This window comes from Plasmodium cynomolgi, chromosome 6 (assembly GCF_000321355.1).
Source record: "Plasmodium cynomolgi strain B DNA, chromosome 6, whole genome shotgun sequence".
NCBI lineage: Eukaryota > Apicomplexa > Aconoidasida > Haemosporida > Plasmodiidae > Plasmodium > Plasmodium cynomolgi.
The window spans coordinates 523,008-539,235 of NC_020399.1; the positions used below are offsets into that span (position 1 = coordinate 523,008).

Genomic DNA, 16,228 nt, shown 5'->3' on the forward strand with positions numbered 1-16,228 from the left:
TTTTCTGTTTTTTCCTTTTTCCTTTTTTCTTTCTTTTTTTTCCTTTTTTTTCCTTTTTTTCTTTCGCTTAACCTTCCGCACTGCGAACCAAATGCAGATTTGTTCTTCACTAGGTGACCTCAATACTTAGAATAAAATTTTCTTTTTTTTTTCACTCCTCCTGAGCGAAATAGTGGCCTTTTTTTTCTAAGGAGGTAAAGAAGAGAAAGGGGAAGAAAAAAAAAAATGATGTCGTTAGTGCTTGTTCACAAAAATAATTAGTGCACACCATTCATTGGCGAGACGCACGTGGTAAGAACCCACGCTAAGTGACCGGTCCGCACTTGGATCCTTTTATTTTGCGGCTCGTACTTGTGTAACGGTCTCGTAGGTTTAGGCGCCGCCTCATCTGGCTTGTGCCCGGATAAATATGCTAGGCTCTGTTGGGTGAAGAGTGGGGAGAGCGGGGATGTGCAAAGGGAAAAACATTTGCCAGTTTGCCACTTGGCATTTTAGCTTTTAGCGATTTTCATGTTTTCACATTTCTGCCACTTTGCCAATTTGCCACCTCGCCACTTTGCGTTTCCCCCCTGAGAAACCGCTTCAAACGTCAAGCGCAACCCCCTCGCGCAAGCACCGAACTGAGAGCCCCCCGGTACGCACCCCGCGTGGCAGGAAAAAATACGCGCAGTATGTTCAATAAGCGCGGCGACGCAAAATGAGAAAAAAAAAAAGCACGAAAAAGAACGAAATGGAACGGAGCAGAACGAAACAGAACAGAGCCAAACGAACAAAATTTACCATACGCTAAGGGGAGGAAGTACCCAAAAATGCACGTAAAAATGTGTTACATAAATATACGCCATTTGCGCGCTGCGCGAAAAGGCTCCTAAACAGCGTAGTATTTTCTTCCCCCTTTTGAAGAGAAAAAAAACGAACACGTTATGTAAAGAAGCAAAGCAGGAAGGTGAACATCCGAGCAGATCGAAACAGACTGATGGGCGGTTATATAATGCCAAACGGAAGGAACTAAAAAGATAAACTGGATGCGGAACAAACAGAGATGCAAACGCCAATGTAGAACGGAAACCTCCTTTACAACAGATCGAAAGCGTTGCAATTTGGTAGTTTTCCTCAAGGAAGCGCAGAAAAAGAGTAAAAACGCACGCTGCTCACATTTTTGAAAAAAATTATGACCAAGTCAGGCAAAATTAAAAAAAAAAAAAAAAAAAAAAAAAAATAGCTATTTACACACATTTGAGCAAGATGTAAACGATGCAGCTGTGCAAGGTAAAAAAAATAAATATGACTTGTTCATACAAAAAGGGGGGAATTCTTGTTAGCGCTGCATGGCGAAAACCAGTCCGGGGATGGGAGCTTGCCCCTTTTCCTTAACGCTCGAGTTGCTACCTTTCTAAGGAAACTTCTCGAGTAAATGTACTCCATCTGTTTTTGCCGTGCCACGTGGTGAGACATTCTAAAAGGTTTGAAAATCGTGCAAAGATGGGGGAGCTCGGGTGTTCATATGTGAGGACGCAAAATGCGTTTACGCAAATGTAGGGTTCGTGAAACGTTGGTCGAACTTTTGAAGTGTGTATTTTTTTGAACAAAGGACGAATTGGATAACTCGTGGGAAAACCAATTGAAGGGAGACGCAAAAGGAAAAAGAAAAAAAGAAAAAATAAAGAAAAAAAAACAGAAAAATGCAAAACAGGCAAGTGAAGCGGCACATGAATATGCCCCCTGTCTGTGCGCACATGTACGTGCTGAGCATCTGCTTGTGGAACAGTTTTTTTTTTTTTTTTTTTTTTTTTTTTTTTCCACAGTGGCACCTTTGCATGGCTTCGCTCATACAATAAAGGGGAGCATCCTATTCGTCCCGCACTCGCAGATGAGGCCCAACTCGTCGAACTCGTCGTTTTAACTTTTACTGCGGAGGGAAGCAGACAATCGGCCATCCGGTCAACCCATTTGAACAAACCGGACACACTCCGCTACTCCACATGGGTGTCACACGCTGGGAGACTTTACAACCTCAGCGCGGCAAAAATGTATGTGCATGGGTACAGACATGTATACGTACCCATGCGCACTTTTTATGTGTGCACGGGGAAGGCAACCTTTTCCTTTTTGACCTCACCTGTTCAGTTGTTACGATTTATATGTTTTTGTCCTTCATATTTATTCCCCCACATGTGGAAGTGGCACGGTCAGGCAAATGCGCAATTTAATTTCCTTCTGCGGGGAAAAGCGCCCCCTTCAATTTTTCGACCAGAAAATGTGAAGAAAAAATGGTAAATGTCATGTGGGCAACTGGGGTGGAAGCACGTGAGGGAGCATTTTGGGACAATTTTGTTTCGCGCGTATTGTGATACCACTGCGATGAGCTACTGCTCCACAGCCCCCAGGGGGGGGTCCATAAATGTGGTGAGTGGCGAACTGTTTGCTCCGCCTCGTGGGGAAGAAGCCCTACGTTTCATTAACAATCCTTTTCGCCGTGAAAAGAACCGCCTCGCTTGTAGCACCACCCCAAATGGGATAAATGGGATATCCTCAGACAAGCGGACCCTTTTGCAACTCCCCCCACACCGACCCACTTTGGCATTTCTTAAACCTTCCAAATGGTAAACACGGTAAACACGATAAACACAAATATTGTGGCGGTGAATTTTTTTTTTTTTTTCCTTTTTCACATTTTTTGTCATGCGGAAAAGGGGACTTTTCCCACCCGTCCATCGCTCCTTTCTGCAAAATGTGGCTCTTTGTAGAGGAATTTTTTTTAAATCCCATTTGACACACTTACGGTGCGACGAAAATGCAATTTTTACGTTTCCACGGGGAGAAACAACTAACGGAGGAATGCCTTACTCGTTGTATAAACAGGTAAAGGCGAATAGGGAAGCGATCGAGGGGGGGAAAAAACATATCCCCCTGCGGAAAGGTCAGCCTGTATGTGCCTGTTCGGGGAGGAGTCCAAGGATAATAGCGGCAGCGCGGAGCAAAGGGATTTTCTTATGGGGACAACACGCAGCGAAAGGATTTTCTTATGGGGACAACACGCAGCATGTATGTTGCTCAACGTCGCAGTTAAAAAAAAAGCAACAAAACGGGAGGAAGTGCCGCGGTGGAAGTGGAGCGGTGGAAGTGGAGCGGTGGAAGTGGAGCGGTGGAAGTGGAGCGGTGGAAGTGGAGCGGTGGAAGTGGAGCGGTGGAAGTGGAGCGGTGGAAGTGGAACTGAAACTGTGGAAGAGAAATATATTTATGCTAAAATATTGCACTGCACAGAGCGATGCGCAGAACGACGCGCAAAACCTGGGGAGGTAAAAAAAAGGAGCAGGGATGGATCACACGCCAAGCACCACACAACGCGGCTAGGGCGCACCCCTCAATTCCCCCGCGCAGAAAAAAAAAAGAAAAAAGAAAAAAAAGTATGACCTGCAAGAGAATGTTTCAAACACATTCAACGAAAACAAAAAGAACAAAAAAAACAAAAAAAACGAAACAAAGAGAAAATACGATTAACTGTATGCATAATTTTGGCCCACATCAAAGGTGTCATTTTTTTGTGAATTTGTAGCTCTATCCAGGGGGGAATATTACCAAAGCACATTCACCAGATGGCTAAAAGGATGGGGCTGTTTTTATATACAGGCTGTAAAAAAAAAAAACGCCCTGCGCTATTCTGCTGTACTGCATTATACGGAGTACATAAAACATATGCGGTGAAAATGGGCCACTAATGGGGGGCAGCCCTATTTTGAAAAAGGGGCCCCTACCTAACGCACCACGCGCTTGTGCAGTTAAGTTACCTCCTTGCGATAAAAAGTGGAGGGGGAGGGTCATCTGCTACGAAAAGTAAAAGCCATACACAACAGCGTACCGTTGCCGTATTGTCGCTGGAACGGTGACGGTGGCCCCTCTCTTTTGGCCTATTCCTTTTACTTGGGATATGAGGAGAGCATAATTATATTGCAACTTCTCTCCTTTTCTCATTTGTTGGCGAACCCCCAACGGTGAAACAAACGCCTCTCCCCTCGCAACGTCGATCGTCCCCGATGGTGAATGGTATGGTATTTTTTCCCCCCCCCACGGTGCAAATGTATATACATATATGCATAACACTATATGCATAATGCATATTTGCATAATACTATATGCATACAATATGATGTACCTGAGGGCGTCATATGCGCACGACGCTTTGTGATGACCCCGTGAGGGTTCAGCATAACTGCGCTGAAAACCGAATCGTTGTGACTTCCACCTCCTGTTTAAGTCCATCTCGCGCATAGGGGTGAAAAAACGCAAAACGGAGTTCACTCCGCTTCCACGCAAGGTGAACGAGGCCTTTTTTCCCATACCGCAATTGCATATACCCATTTTTACAGATAAAAAAAAAAAATTTTTTAACCCTCAAAGATTTACGCAAAAAGAAGCATACATCAAAAAGTATCAAATAAACGTCCCTATAGAAAATAACCTTCTACCACTCATCATAGTGACAAAAAAAAAAAAAAAAAAAAAAAAAAAAAACACGAAAGGTGAGCATAGCCCATTTTGGCACGCATAGCAAAAGTGAAATAATTTAAACAACGCAGTATACTAGGCTAAGATATTATCACACCCCCATCTCGTATAACTTTAGAAAAAAAAAAAAAAAAAATGTCGAGTAAGAAAGTGCAGTCCCCCAAGGAGGAAAGCATCGCGAAGATGCTCATCTGTAAGGTAAGCACTGGATGATGAGCTGCACTGGGGAGTCCTCCGAGTGAGGGGAGGGGGGGCCCCTCTACCCCAGAGGGGTGGCTTTGCAAATGTATATGCCCTTACCAGGGGGAGTGACTCAGGCCGGGAGGAGGCCCTCCCCCCCACAGCGTAGCATTGCATAGGGTAGCCGCTTCTCCGCAGAGCCGCTTCTCCGCAGAGCCGCTTCTCCACAGGGCCGCTTCTCCACAGGGCCGCTTCTCCACAGGGCCGCTTCTCCACAGGGCCGCTTCTCCACAGGGCCGCTTCTCCACAGGGCCGCTTCTCCACAGGGCCGCTTCTCCGCAGAGCCGCTTTGCGAAGATCCCTTCCCATGTGTCCCCCCGCTACCCCTTCAGGTCCACATCGGAACGAAGAACCTGGAAAACAAAATGAAGAGGTACGTATACACGAGGGCGAAGGACGGCGTTCACATCCTCAACTTGGCGAAGACGTACGAGAAGCTGCAGCTGGCCGCGCGAATCATAGTAGCAATTAACAACCCAGCAGACGTAGTGGTGGTGTCAGCTAGACCATTTGGAAGCAGAGCAGTTTTGAAGTTCGCGCAGTACACAGGAGCACAAGCAATAGCAGGAAGATGGACCCCTGGTATGTTGACGAATCAAATTATTCAAAAATTTACAGAACCTAGATTGTTAATTGTAACAGATCCAAGGACAGATGCACAACCGGTTAAAGAATCAGCATATGCCAACATACCCGTCATCGCGCTATGTGATTCGGATTCTCCCCTAGAACATGTAGACATTGCCATCCCATGTAACAATAAAGGAAAGGAATCCATAGCACTGATGTATTGGCTCCTAGCACAAGAAGTCTTATACCTAAAAGGAACTCTGCCAAGATCTAAGCCATGGAAAGTAATGGTAGATATGTTTTTGTGGAGAGACCCTGAACAGTTTGAATTAAAAAATTTAGCAATAGAGGAAACAGCTCCCGCTGCTCCTCACTTGGCTGAGAACCAATTTGCTACGGAGGCTCCATATGAGGAATGGAATAAGAAGGAAGAATGGAATGACAATGCGAATGAGGAATGGAAAAATCCTATTGCCGCGGATGAGTGGTAGGAGAGAAAGGGGAGGGGGGGTAACCAACCCAGGATTTTCCCCTTATGAGCAAGTATGTGTAATCAGCGACTCTTCCTGACATATCGCCCATACACCGGCGTGTGCATGCACGTGAATGGCACACTTGGCGGACTGCCATGAAGTTCCAACCAAGCGGCACTCCAGCGAAAGCGGCGCACCAACCAAGCGGAGCTCCCACCGAGAATATACCAAAACGCACAGTTGTGCATCCCTCTTTCTGCACACTTTTAGCTTATTGTGCTTTATAATTTTTATCCACCTTTTATTCCCTTGTGTTTCCTCACGTGTAGCTTGCATACATTTTTTTTTTTTTTTTTAATTAACCACATATATAAAAATAAACTATTTATATGTACCAATGTGTGGTCATTTAAACGGTATAACGGATCAAAAAAAAAAAAAAAAAATATACGTCCATGTGAAATCTACAAGTAGATTAATCGCGGGAAGGTGGGAGAGTAAGCATGTGGTGGTCTCCACGCTCTGTGCAGATATGGTGTTTTCCTCTCCTTATAGAGACGTTGCTGGGCTGGGTCTTCCCATTTAGCTCCACACCACACCGCTCCCCACGTTCTGCCAAGTGTTCATTTCCAACGGGGGGAAAATCACCTTGCCGGTCAGGTAAAAAAGAGGCAAAAAAAGCACTTTTCAAAATAACGAATAAAAAATCACCTTGTCGGTCAGGCAAAAAAGGGCAAAAAAGGGCAAAAAAGGGCAAAAAAGGCACTTTTCAAAATAACGAATAAAAAATCACCTTGCAGGTCAGGCAAAAAAGGGGCAAAAAATCATTCTCCAAAATGGCTAGGACTCCTTTCCACGTCACGCAGTTGAGTACCCCTAACAAGACGCGGCGAGTGGTCTCCAACATGAGTGGCAACCAACGCCCATGGGCACGTCCCTTCCCCTTTTTCCCCCCAGTTGTCGAACCACATTGCGTACGGTTAAGATGCGCTCGTTTGTGCCGCGTTCGTCCACTTTTGGCTAGCCCTACTATCAAAAAAAAAAAATAAAATAAAATAGCGAAGTGGAAAGATAACGATGCAGAAATGTAACAAAACAACGAAGCAGAAACGCAGCAAAATAAATAATTCTGCCCCGCATGTGGTTTTCCCCCCGCGCGGGGAAAACAACGGTGTGCAACCACATAGGGAAAAAAAGCAAGAAGGCATGCATGCACGCAGGCAAAGCAGCGTGCACCAAAATTCAGAGAAAAAGAAATCAAGGAAGCACACAAAAGTGTACACAAAAATGTGCATGTAAAAATGCAAGCATGTAGAGCCGTGGCGGCCATGCATGCGCAGTTGCACGAGGGGGCTATTTTCCGGGAGGCACTTATCTCACAGGGAGATTTTCCACACCTGTATGCGAGCCGAACGTAATCTTTTTAACAAAGAGAGAGAAAAAAAAGGAGAGGAAGCAGAAGAAGCGGAAGAAGCAGAAGTAGAAGAAGGTCACCGGTTTCGCTATTTATAGTGAAAGATACCTCCACAGAGGTGGAAGCACTTAAATAGGGGAAAGCAACCGCGGGAAGATCACTCCCATTTATTCCCCCCGTGAGAGGAGCAACCCATTTATTCCCCCGTGAGAGGAGCCCCCCCACCAGATGGACCCCCCCGCCGCTTTCCAAAGGTGGTACCCTGAAGTGGGTGCTCTGCGCCTGCACTTCGACGTGCTAGACTCCACCCAGCTGTACTGCAAACGGAACATGGCACGTCTCCTACAAAATGAAGTCATACAAAACGAAAAAAACATAGTGGTGGTGACTTGCAACGAACAGACAAATGGAATCGGGACAACAGACACGAAGAAGAAGCAAGAAAGAATATGGTTATCGGAAAGAGGAAATATTTTTGCGACCTTTGTTCTTTTATGGAAAAGGGAAGAAATAGAAAAAGTCAAATACCTAGCACAAACCTCCACCGTGGCAGTGAGCAAAACGTTGGAGCAATTCCATTTGGTAACACAGATCAAATGGATTAATGATGTGCTAGTAAACGAAAAAAAAATATCCGGATGTCTTGTGAACTTATACTACCTGGATGACTTTCCCTCGTTGCTAAACCGTTACGTATGTGTGATGATTGGCATAGGCATTAACTTAACCCTAAGAGATAAGAATAACCTCCTGGGTAATAACTACACTTGCGTGGAGAAGGAACTACAACGAGATTTTAACAGCTTGTATTTAATGCCATCAGTAGAGGAGGTCACGGAAAAGCTGATCAACAATTTGAATGCAGTATTGACCCAACTGAGAGAGGAGGGATTTTCTTGCTTCCTGGATTACATAACACCGAGGCTTTTGTACAAAGACAGGAACGTCCTGGTCGATACAGATCACGAGTTGATTGATGGGCACCTCCAAGGGTTGCTCCACGACGGCTCTCTCCTACTCCTGCGGGGCAAGAACGAGCTCGTCCGCGTGAACACGGGGCACCTGCGCCTCTTCGATGGCCGCACCGGCTGAGATTCGAAGTAGGCGTGAAACAGGACGTGGAGCTTGAGGCAAGCTGCGGCAAACTGAGGCAAACTGAAGCAAACGTGGGCGTAGGTGAAGGTGCCCCCACCTCTTCGCCCATAGGAAGCCACCTTCTGCACGCGGCAGTACAGATGCAGAGCGCCCGACACACTGAGCACCGTGCGTTACTCGTATGCGTTACTCGTATGCGTTACTCGTATGCATTACTCCCTCTTTTATTCTTTCCCTTTTTTTTTTCCTTTTGCAACAGTAACAACAGCGTTGTAGTTCATTTTAGCCAAAGTGAGCGTCCACTCTCCGTTCGAAGCCTTTCCCCAGGGGGGTCAAGTCACCCCTTCTGGGGAGTTTCCTCCCCTTCGAAGGAAGCAATACGGCCTGGGGCATCAAAGAAGAGGCGAAGCCTCCTCCCCTCCCTCCTTCCAAAAATACACATGTACAGGGATGTGCATTTTTTCAATACGCATAAAAAAAGGGGTTATCACTTGGGGACACAGGTCGAAAGGGAAGGGAGGTTCGAGTTGGCAGGGGGGGGAAGTAACAAAACGGGGCAGCAACGGGGCAGCAACAGGACAGCGACGGGGCAGCGACGGGGCAGCGACGGGGCCTCCGCCGCGCTATCAATTGTGTGTAAGGTGTGAACATTGTTCGTGCACCCATCGGGGGATGATCAATAGGGGGTGGGGTATCATGTGGTGCCTTTCCTGGAGGAGATGCTCTTCCTGTTGGGATGCTTCCATCCTGAGAGGAACCCACCGGGGTGGAGAGCCTATCCTCCCCGCTCTTCGAATAATCGGTCTTCCAAAGTGGCCCCTCCTCCCCCAAGGGATTTTCCCTCTCTACTGGGTAGCTCCTCATTTGGTTACACCCCGTGGGGCAGCTCCTCATTTGGTAACACCCCGTGGGGTACCTTAACATTGGTTGCCTCCCTTCTGGGGGGAGTCCTTTCCGAACGGGCCCTCCTTCTTCATTTGAGATGAACGTTCCAGCTGCACGATGGGTTGACCGACACATTCACTGCCACCACATTTAGTGGCTCTCTGAACAGTGCTGCCAGAGGTGCCTTTGGAGAAGGGAGTCCCTTCCTGAATCCCCTGAGACAGTTGAACTACCCCCCCTGCATGATCACGCTCCAAGGGGGAACACACCTCAATTATTTTATGAGCGTACAGATTTTTTTTCATCATTTTGTATAGCTTATTCCCGTGCGATGGGTTGGTCTCTCTGTTGCTTCTGACCATTTCCTGACTTGTCATTTTTCCGTTCCAGTTATTCATGCTGGTTTGTTTGGTATGCCATTGGATTGCACTCGGGCGCGTACTAGCCATGTGCATGCTGCCTGTGTGTCTTTTCTTCACATTGGGAGCGACGAATTTGTTGCAAGATTCGGTTGTGGTAGATACACTTTGAGGGAAGAAGCATTTTTGGCTTCGTCTATGGCGTCCCCCATCGAGAGGAGAGGAGCTAGCAGCAGTTGTAGCGGATGCCGTGGCAATCATGCAAGAAGGGCCCTTCTTCTCCTCCTTCTTTTTCTCCCCCTTCTCCTCCTCCTTCTCCTTCTCCCCCTCCTCCACAAGAGCTGCCAACGAAGTAGAGGTGCCCTCCTTAAAGTCGAAACTTCCATTAGTACTCCTCATAGATGATACTACATTGCTCAGAAATACCTCCTTAAGAGAGTCCTTCCTTCGAATCTCATGAATATCAACGGTGATAGATATGCTATCATTCTCCATGCAGTTTTTTAAAATACCCCACTTATTAAATCCAAACCAAGGTAGTGTAGAGCAGTCATACGAGCAAAATTTCTTCTGATAAATTCCACACGTAACTGAAAAAAGAATGTCACAGAATCCTGTGTAGGAGAATAGAAGGTCAAAGGAGTTTTCCATCAAAATATGCAAGTCATTGTTTATATTTAACAGGATAAAGAACTCGTTGATGAGGGTCTCTGTTTTGTATTCTGGAGATACAACGAAGTAGTTCTCGCTCGAACAGAGTAAGGAAATCTTTTTTATGTTCCACTGAATTGTTAAAATTATTTTTTCTTTCCTTTGAGCATGCTCCTCCTCCTGCTCGTGTTTGTTTTTCGTTTCCTCGTCCTGTTCGTCTTCGTCCTGTTCGTCTTCGTCTTTTTCGTCTTCGTCTTTTTCGTCCTGTCCGTCCTTTTCGTCGTCTTCTCCATCCTCTTTTTCTTTTTCTTCTTTTTCTTTTTCTTTTTCCTCCTGCGCTGCGGGGGGATGCTGAGCCTGAGCGCCCCTGTTCCCTTCTCTCTGCTGCACACCCGTATGACCGTCCTCCTTCACCGGCTTCCTCCTCTGCGTGCAGTTGGTGGTGGTTACAGTGACGGTGTTGCCGCTGCGCACGGGCCCCCCCGCGCTGTTCGCTACGTTTGCAGTGTTCGCAGCATTTGCAGTGTTCGCAGTATTTGCCATGTTCGCTGCATTTGCCGTGTTCGCTGCGTTCGCCTCGTCCGCTGCGTTCCCTCCATTTGCGCCATTTTCGGCGCTTCCTCCGTTCGCCCCCCTGCCCACGGCGCCCATCGTAGTGGTAGTCATCGTGGTCGTCGTCGTGGTGGTAGTGGTTGTAGTCGTCACGCTGCCACTGGGGGTGCCCAGCTGAGTGACGCCACTCGAGCTGCCGCGCACACGAGCATTCATTTCGAAGACCGGGTCGACATTCACTCCGCTAGTCACTCCGCCAGCCACTCCGCCAGCCACTCCGCCAGTGCGCGCCTCCACCTGGAGAGACTCCCCCCCGGAGGAAGTCTTGCTCTTTTTAAAATTGTAAAAGAACGTATCGACGGACTCGAACAGGTTGCTCTTCTCCGCACCCCCCGCATCGGTTGGCCTCAGGGAGAAGACACTCTGCTGGGGAGGAGTCCTCCTACCAAAGCTCCTGTCAGGGGTCCTACCAAATCTCCTGTCAAAACTTCTGTCAACACTCCTGTCAAAACTTCTGTCAACACTCCTGTCAAAACTCCTGTCAGAGCTCCTATCCGAGCCCCTACCAATTATGGGCATCCCATTGCAGCCACCCCCCCCAAGACGAGCACCCCCAACGCTGGCGAACCTCCCCCTCTCGAAATTCATCTTAAAATACTTCAGCAAATTCACATTGCTATCCTTGAGTGCGTTTCTTGGTTCCCCAACGTTTGTAATTCCCCTACCATAGGTCCCTCTTGGAATTTCCTTCTTCGTGAAACTGTCACCACAGGTCGTGTGTGTCTGTCCTCCTGGTGAGCATCCTTTGTCTGCCTTCGAAATAGGCAGGGAAAGAGCCAGCGGGTTATTATCATCCCATGGCTTCTCCCCGGGGGGGGTGCACACAGGTCTAGCGCTTGGAGCGGAGAAGCACGCGGCACCGTCACGATGGGTGCCTTCAAGATGGGTGCCTTCAAGATGGGCGCCTTCACGATAGGTGCCTTCACGATAGTTTCCGTCTCGATAGCCCTCTCCACGACTGCTCTCATTTATCCCACCCTCTCCACTGTGTGCACCTCCGCGTGTCGGATTCTCTAAGGTCCCTTTTTCTTCATGACGATAGGGGCTAGCAAATAACTTCTGCGTGTAGGTCAACTCCTTTTTGTTCACTTCGCCTCTGTTGTGTGAAAAAATATCCTTCTTCCGCTGAAATGCCCAAGGGTTATCCCCCCTACTGCTGTATAAAAAGGGATCCTTAACCCCCCCCCTTCCTCCCTCTTCAGTGCAGCTGCCAAATTGCGCATAGGGGACCCTCTCCATTCTGTTACCTCCTGATATGTCTCTACCCATATGAGTATTACTGATTTTCTGATCGAAGGGCAGGTCTGTGCATTTTGATGGGGACTGATATGTGTTGCTACTAACCACCCTGGGCTGGTGACCATCTCGACATGGCACCACTGGAGTAACGATCGAAGGGAAGGTGCTTCGCTTCCCAACTGTTGCTTCCTCGTTGGGATCGTACAGCATACCGCCTCGAAGCATGTGTGTCTTCGGCGCATGGTTCCTGCCAAAGGGGGGGGTCCCTATATTTGCCTCTCTCCGGTTAGGCTTCTCCTGAGTGAGGTTCTCCCCGATGGACTTCTCCCCGATGAACTTCTCCCTGTTGTGTGTGTCCCCCCGTTTATCATCACACAGTACCATTTGAGGAGTCCCCCTCCCTTCGCCATTTCTAACCACATCGACCGTCTCCTCCTCGAACATATTTTCTACCCTTATGAGATGATGATGATGATTGTATGTCTTGTCTGTCTCCACGTTGTGTGTCTCCACGTTGTGTGTCTCCACGTTGTGTGTCTCCACGCTCTGTTCCTCCACATTGCGTGTCTCCACGTGGTGCTCCTCCACGTGGTGTGTGTCCCTCCCCAAGGTGCTCTCCCCCCAGTGCAAGCCTTCACAGCGGATTAGCTTTGGGGGGTCCTTCTCTGTGGAGGGGGGGGGTGTTACTAATTTATTTCCAATCAAATAGGGGGAGTCCCAAATTATGAAGTCATTTAAATGGTACGTATCGGTAGGGGGTAGTCTCCCTGCGTGCTTTGTTCCTCTGATGAAGGAAAGCGGGTCCATCATCTGTTGTGGGGTTTCCACTCTGGGGGGTTCCACTCTGAAGTCTTCCACTCTGAAGTCTTCCACTCTAAAGTCCCCCACTCTGGAGTCCCCCCCCCTGGGGTCTCCCCCTCCTGTTTGCTCATCTCCCCCGTAAAAAGCAGAAACTCGTGAGGTGCATCCCAACAGGTCGCATATCTGCATGTTCACCTTCTCCTCGGCATTCTGGCTAAGACGTTTGCTCTCCCTGTAGGAGCACTCGTTGCTTCCTCTATCCGTTTTAAGTCTACAAAACGTTTGCTCTCCTGTAGAGACCTCCCCCTCATCGAGGCGAATGCCCAATTGGTTTCCAATACAGAGACGATTTAGACGTTCGTTTTGGGAGCTTCCTATCGTCCTAAGACGCATCAATTCCCCAACGTGACTCTTCTCTCCATTTAGGTCTCCCTTTAAACTAATCGTTACGCCTTCTTGTTTCCTCCTGAACACATTCGTATCGTTCACATGGATGTTCTCGAGGGGTACGAAGTCGAACGTGTTCTTTGTGGAAGCTCCGTCTGTACTTGCCATTTGGAGAGCCCGAGACCCTAAAAGGAGTGTTTCTCCTTTGTAGCTTCCTCCCACTGATGAGGATTCATAACACCCGTTCTTAACCCTTCCGTGGGGGTAATTCACTGGGTTCAGCAAAATGGTGTCCTCCTGCTGGTGATGCGGTTGAAGATGCGCCTGATGCTGATACTGCTGATACTGCTGCTGATGATGCTCCCTCCCCTGGTGGCACTGCACTGCCGCCGCGGGATGTACGATCGGTCGAGCGGGCACCCGACTTAAATTCATCCTCAAGTGGGTTGCCTCCGTCTGCCCATAAACCATCGGATTATCTTCGCAACTGCTCAAGTGATTCAAGACGAACGGCTTCTCGCTTTCGCATCCCTCCTGGGAGAAGTCCCCTGGCAGTGCCCCACTACTGCTACACCCGCTACACCCAGTACACCCAGTACACCCGCTACACTTATTTTTTACGGGAGGACAGCATCCCCCTTTTGGGACTGTCCCCGTCTCGTCTTCGTCCTCCCCATCGAACTTCACTCCGTAGTAATGCGTTCGTTCCTTCAGTAGGGGGCTTTTCACATGGGGGGCACCTCCACCGATGTAGTGGTAGCCGCTTCTGTCGTACGCATCGGGAGGGGACTTATCAGAATGGGGCCTATCAGGAGGGGATCCATCAGGAGGGGACCTCTCCGATATGTCAAAGGAGCACCCCCTTTTGTGCATGTGGTTAAGCGTGGCGTCTTCACCTTTGTTTGGAAGTCCCATGGGAGAGGCTCCACGTAGGGGGTACTCCCCCGGGGGGGTATCTCCACCATAGAGGTCTTCCCCACGATGGAGGCCTTCTCCACCATAGAGGCCTTCCCCACGATGGAAGCCTTCTCCATCATAGAGGCCTTCCCCACCATAGAGACCTTCTGCACCATGGAGGCCTTCCCCACCTGTCGCACGCGCAAAGCAATTCGTGTCGCTATTCCCCAAACAAAAGGCCGTCTCGATATGTCCCTGGGGTGCCATCCCTCGATTAAAAAAGTTGTGGTTCCCCCACGAATAAAGTTCGTTAATTGGTTCATCCCTTTCTCCACCCCCACAACTGGTGTCTTCTAACTCATCCCTTTTGCTAAGCACTAGTGTCTCTTCCGCGTGGGTCTCTCTCTCCATCATCTGTTGTAGTGAACTCACCCCGCTGGGTAATTCTCCCCCTCTGTACTTTCTTTGGTATAAATTAAAAATGCTATTATTTGCATCCCTATCCGGATCTTGCTTCTCTATTATGTCGTGTGTCGCTTCAATCCCGTTAGGTCTGTCTCTTCCGCTTGTCCACACTCCTCCCTGGTCACGCAGCACATGTCGATTCTTCAATATGTTACACGTTGAATCGTTTAGCGACTCCAACAGAGTTACCTCATTTGTTTTTATCATTTCCAGCGCGTCTACTCGGTTGGTTCTTGCACGGTTTGTTGAACCATCTCCTGAGTCACCAACCCACTCATTTATGGGAAGCTCTACCTGAGGTGTGTATATTTCGTGGTGCACTCCTTCCGAGTGTAATGCTTCTGAGAGTAATGCTTCTGTGTGTAACCCTTCCGTGTGTATTCCTTCCGTGTGTAATCCTCCCGTGTGTATTCCCCCAAAGTGTGATCCCCCAAAGTGCATCCCTCCCGAGGGCAACTCCTCCCGTGGCACTTCCCCCAGGGGTGCGTCCTTCTCAAAGCTCAACTTTTCTGGCATCTCCTTTTTTTGCTTTTCCCGTTTTTCGTTTCGAAGGAGTGGCAGATGGTCCCAGCGTGGGTGCCTACCTTTATGTACCTTCCTGTATATACGTACCTGTGTGGCACCCCCTTTAAAAAATCGCTGCTTAATCTGCCACTTTACCAGTAGGTCTCTCTTGCAAGGTCCTCTCCCCTTTTTCCTCTAAACCGTTTTTTTATTTTCCTGTTGGTTGGGATGACTCAATGTATGCTGCACCCAGCTCGTGAAAATTCCTCTCGCAGGGTTGTTCCCTCTAGCGCTTCTCTCGTTGCCGTGACGTCATGCGAAATGGGAAAAAAGAACTCACAACGAATGGTAAATAAGGCCGAGTGGTAAATAGTGGCGGTGGCGATGGTCGTGGTGACGGTTGTGGCGATGGTAGTGACGATGTTGATGCATGCGGAGGCTTCCCCGTGAGGTACACACGTGCAGGAAATGAACCCAGGGAGCGTCACTCACAAACAATCACGTGAACTTAAAAGGAGGAAAAAAAAATCATCACATGGATGACCCCACGCGCAGTGTAATTTCTCAGGGGCTAAAGAAAAACGTGTTGCCTTTCATGGGGGTGCTGGTGCACAGGTGGCGTGTGCTTCTGCATGCGCGCTTATGCGTGCCGACGTGCAGCTGGGCACTTGACATGCGCATGTGGCGCCAAAATTAAGCACAGCTTGGTTGGTTTGTTAGTTGGTTGGTTTGTCAGTTGGTTGGTTTGTCAGTTGGTTGGTTTGTCAGTTGGTTGGTTTGTCAGTTGGTTGGTTTGTCAGTTGGTTGGTTGCTTGCTTGCTTTGTTAGCTGGTTTGTTAGTTTATTGGTTGGTTGCCTCTCACTTGTACACTCACTTAAAAATGCAGGGAGAGAATTCTTCACCATTTCGTTGCCTGTATTTCCGTGTTGGTTGCTGCTGCCAGGGGAATACGCAACGTCGCAGGGGGGCAGAAGTAGCAAAGGGGAAAACAACAAAAGAATCGCTTGGATGTGTAAGGAGGAAAAAAAAAAAAAAACTCCCCCCTGGAAGGATGTTTTCTTTATCGATTGCTCCACAGGTTGTGTATGCCTATCAGGTTGCATTCTCACACGTTCGCCTCTTTTTTTTT

General features: G+C 48.3%; 3 protein-coding genes across 3 annotated transcripts; 2 read left to right on the forward strand and 1 right to left on the reverse strand.

Moving 5' to 3' along the window:
- Positions 1 to 4,641: 4,641 nt before the first annotated feature.
- Positions 4,642 to 5,807, forward strand: PCYB_062090 (40S ribosomal protein; the record flags this gene model as incomplete). The annotated part of the gene is made up of 2 exons (XM_004221376.1): positions 4,642 to 4,704; positions 5,079 to 5,807. 2 exons carry the CDS (start codon positions 4,642 to 4,644, stop codon positions 5,805 to 5,807), a joined length of 792 nt encoding a protein of 263 aa, XP_004221424.1.
- Positions 5,808 to 7,756: 1,949 nt separating this feature from the next.
- Positions 7,757 to 8,295, forward strand: PCYB_062100 (biotin--[acetyl-CoA-carboxylase] synthetase; the record flags this gene model as incomplete). Its single annotated transcript, XM_004221377.1, has 1 exon — positions 7,757 to 8,295. A coding segment is annotated over one exon (537 nt), but the record flags the coding sequence as incomplete, so codon positions are not given.
- Positions 8,296 to 9,215: 920 nt separating this feature from the next.
- On the reverse strand, positions 9,216 to 15,110 carry PCYB_062110 (hypothetical protein; the record flags this gene model as incomplete). The annotated part of the gene is made up of 5 exons (XM_004221378.1): positions 9,216 to 11,558; positions 11,666 to 11,773; positions 11,843 to 12,233; positions 12,732 to 13,453; positions 13,721 to 15,110. 5 exons carry the CDS (start codon positions 15,108 to 15,110, stop codon positions 11,509 to 11,511), a joined length of 2,661 nt encoding a protein of 886 aa, XP_004221426.1. The 3' UTR covers positions 9,216 to 11,508.
- Between the last annotated feature and the right edge of the window lie 1,118 nt (positions 15,111 to 16,228).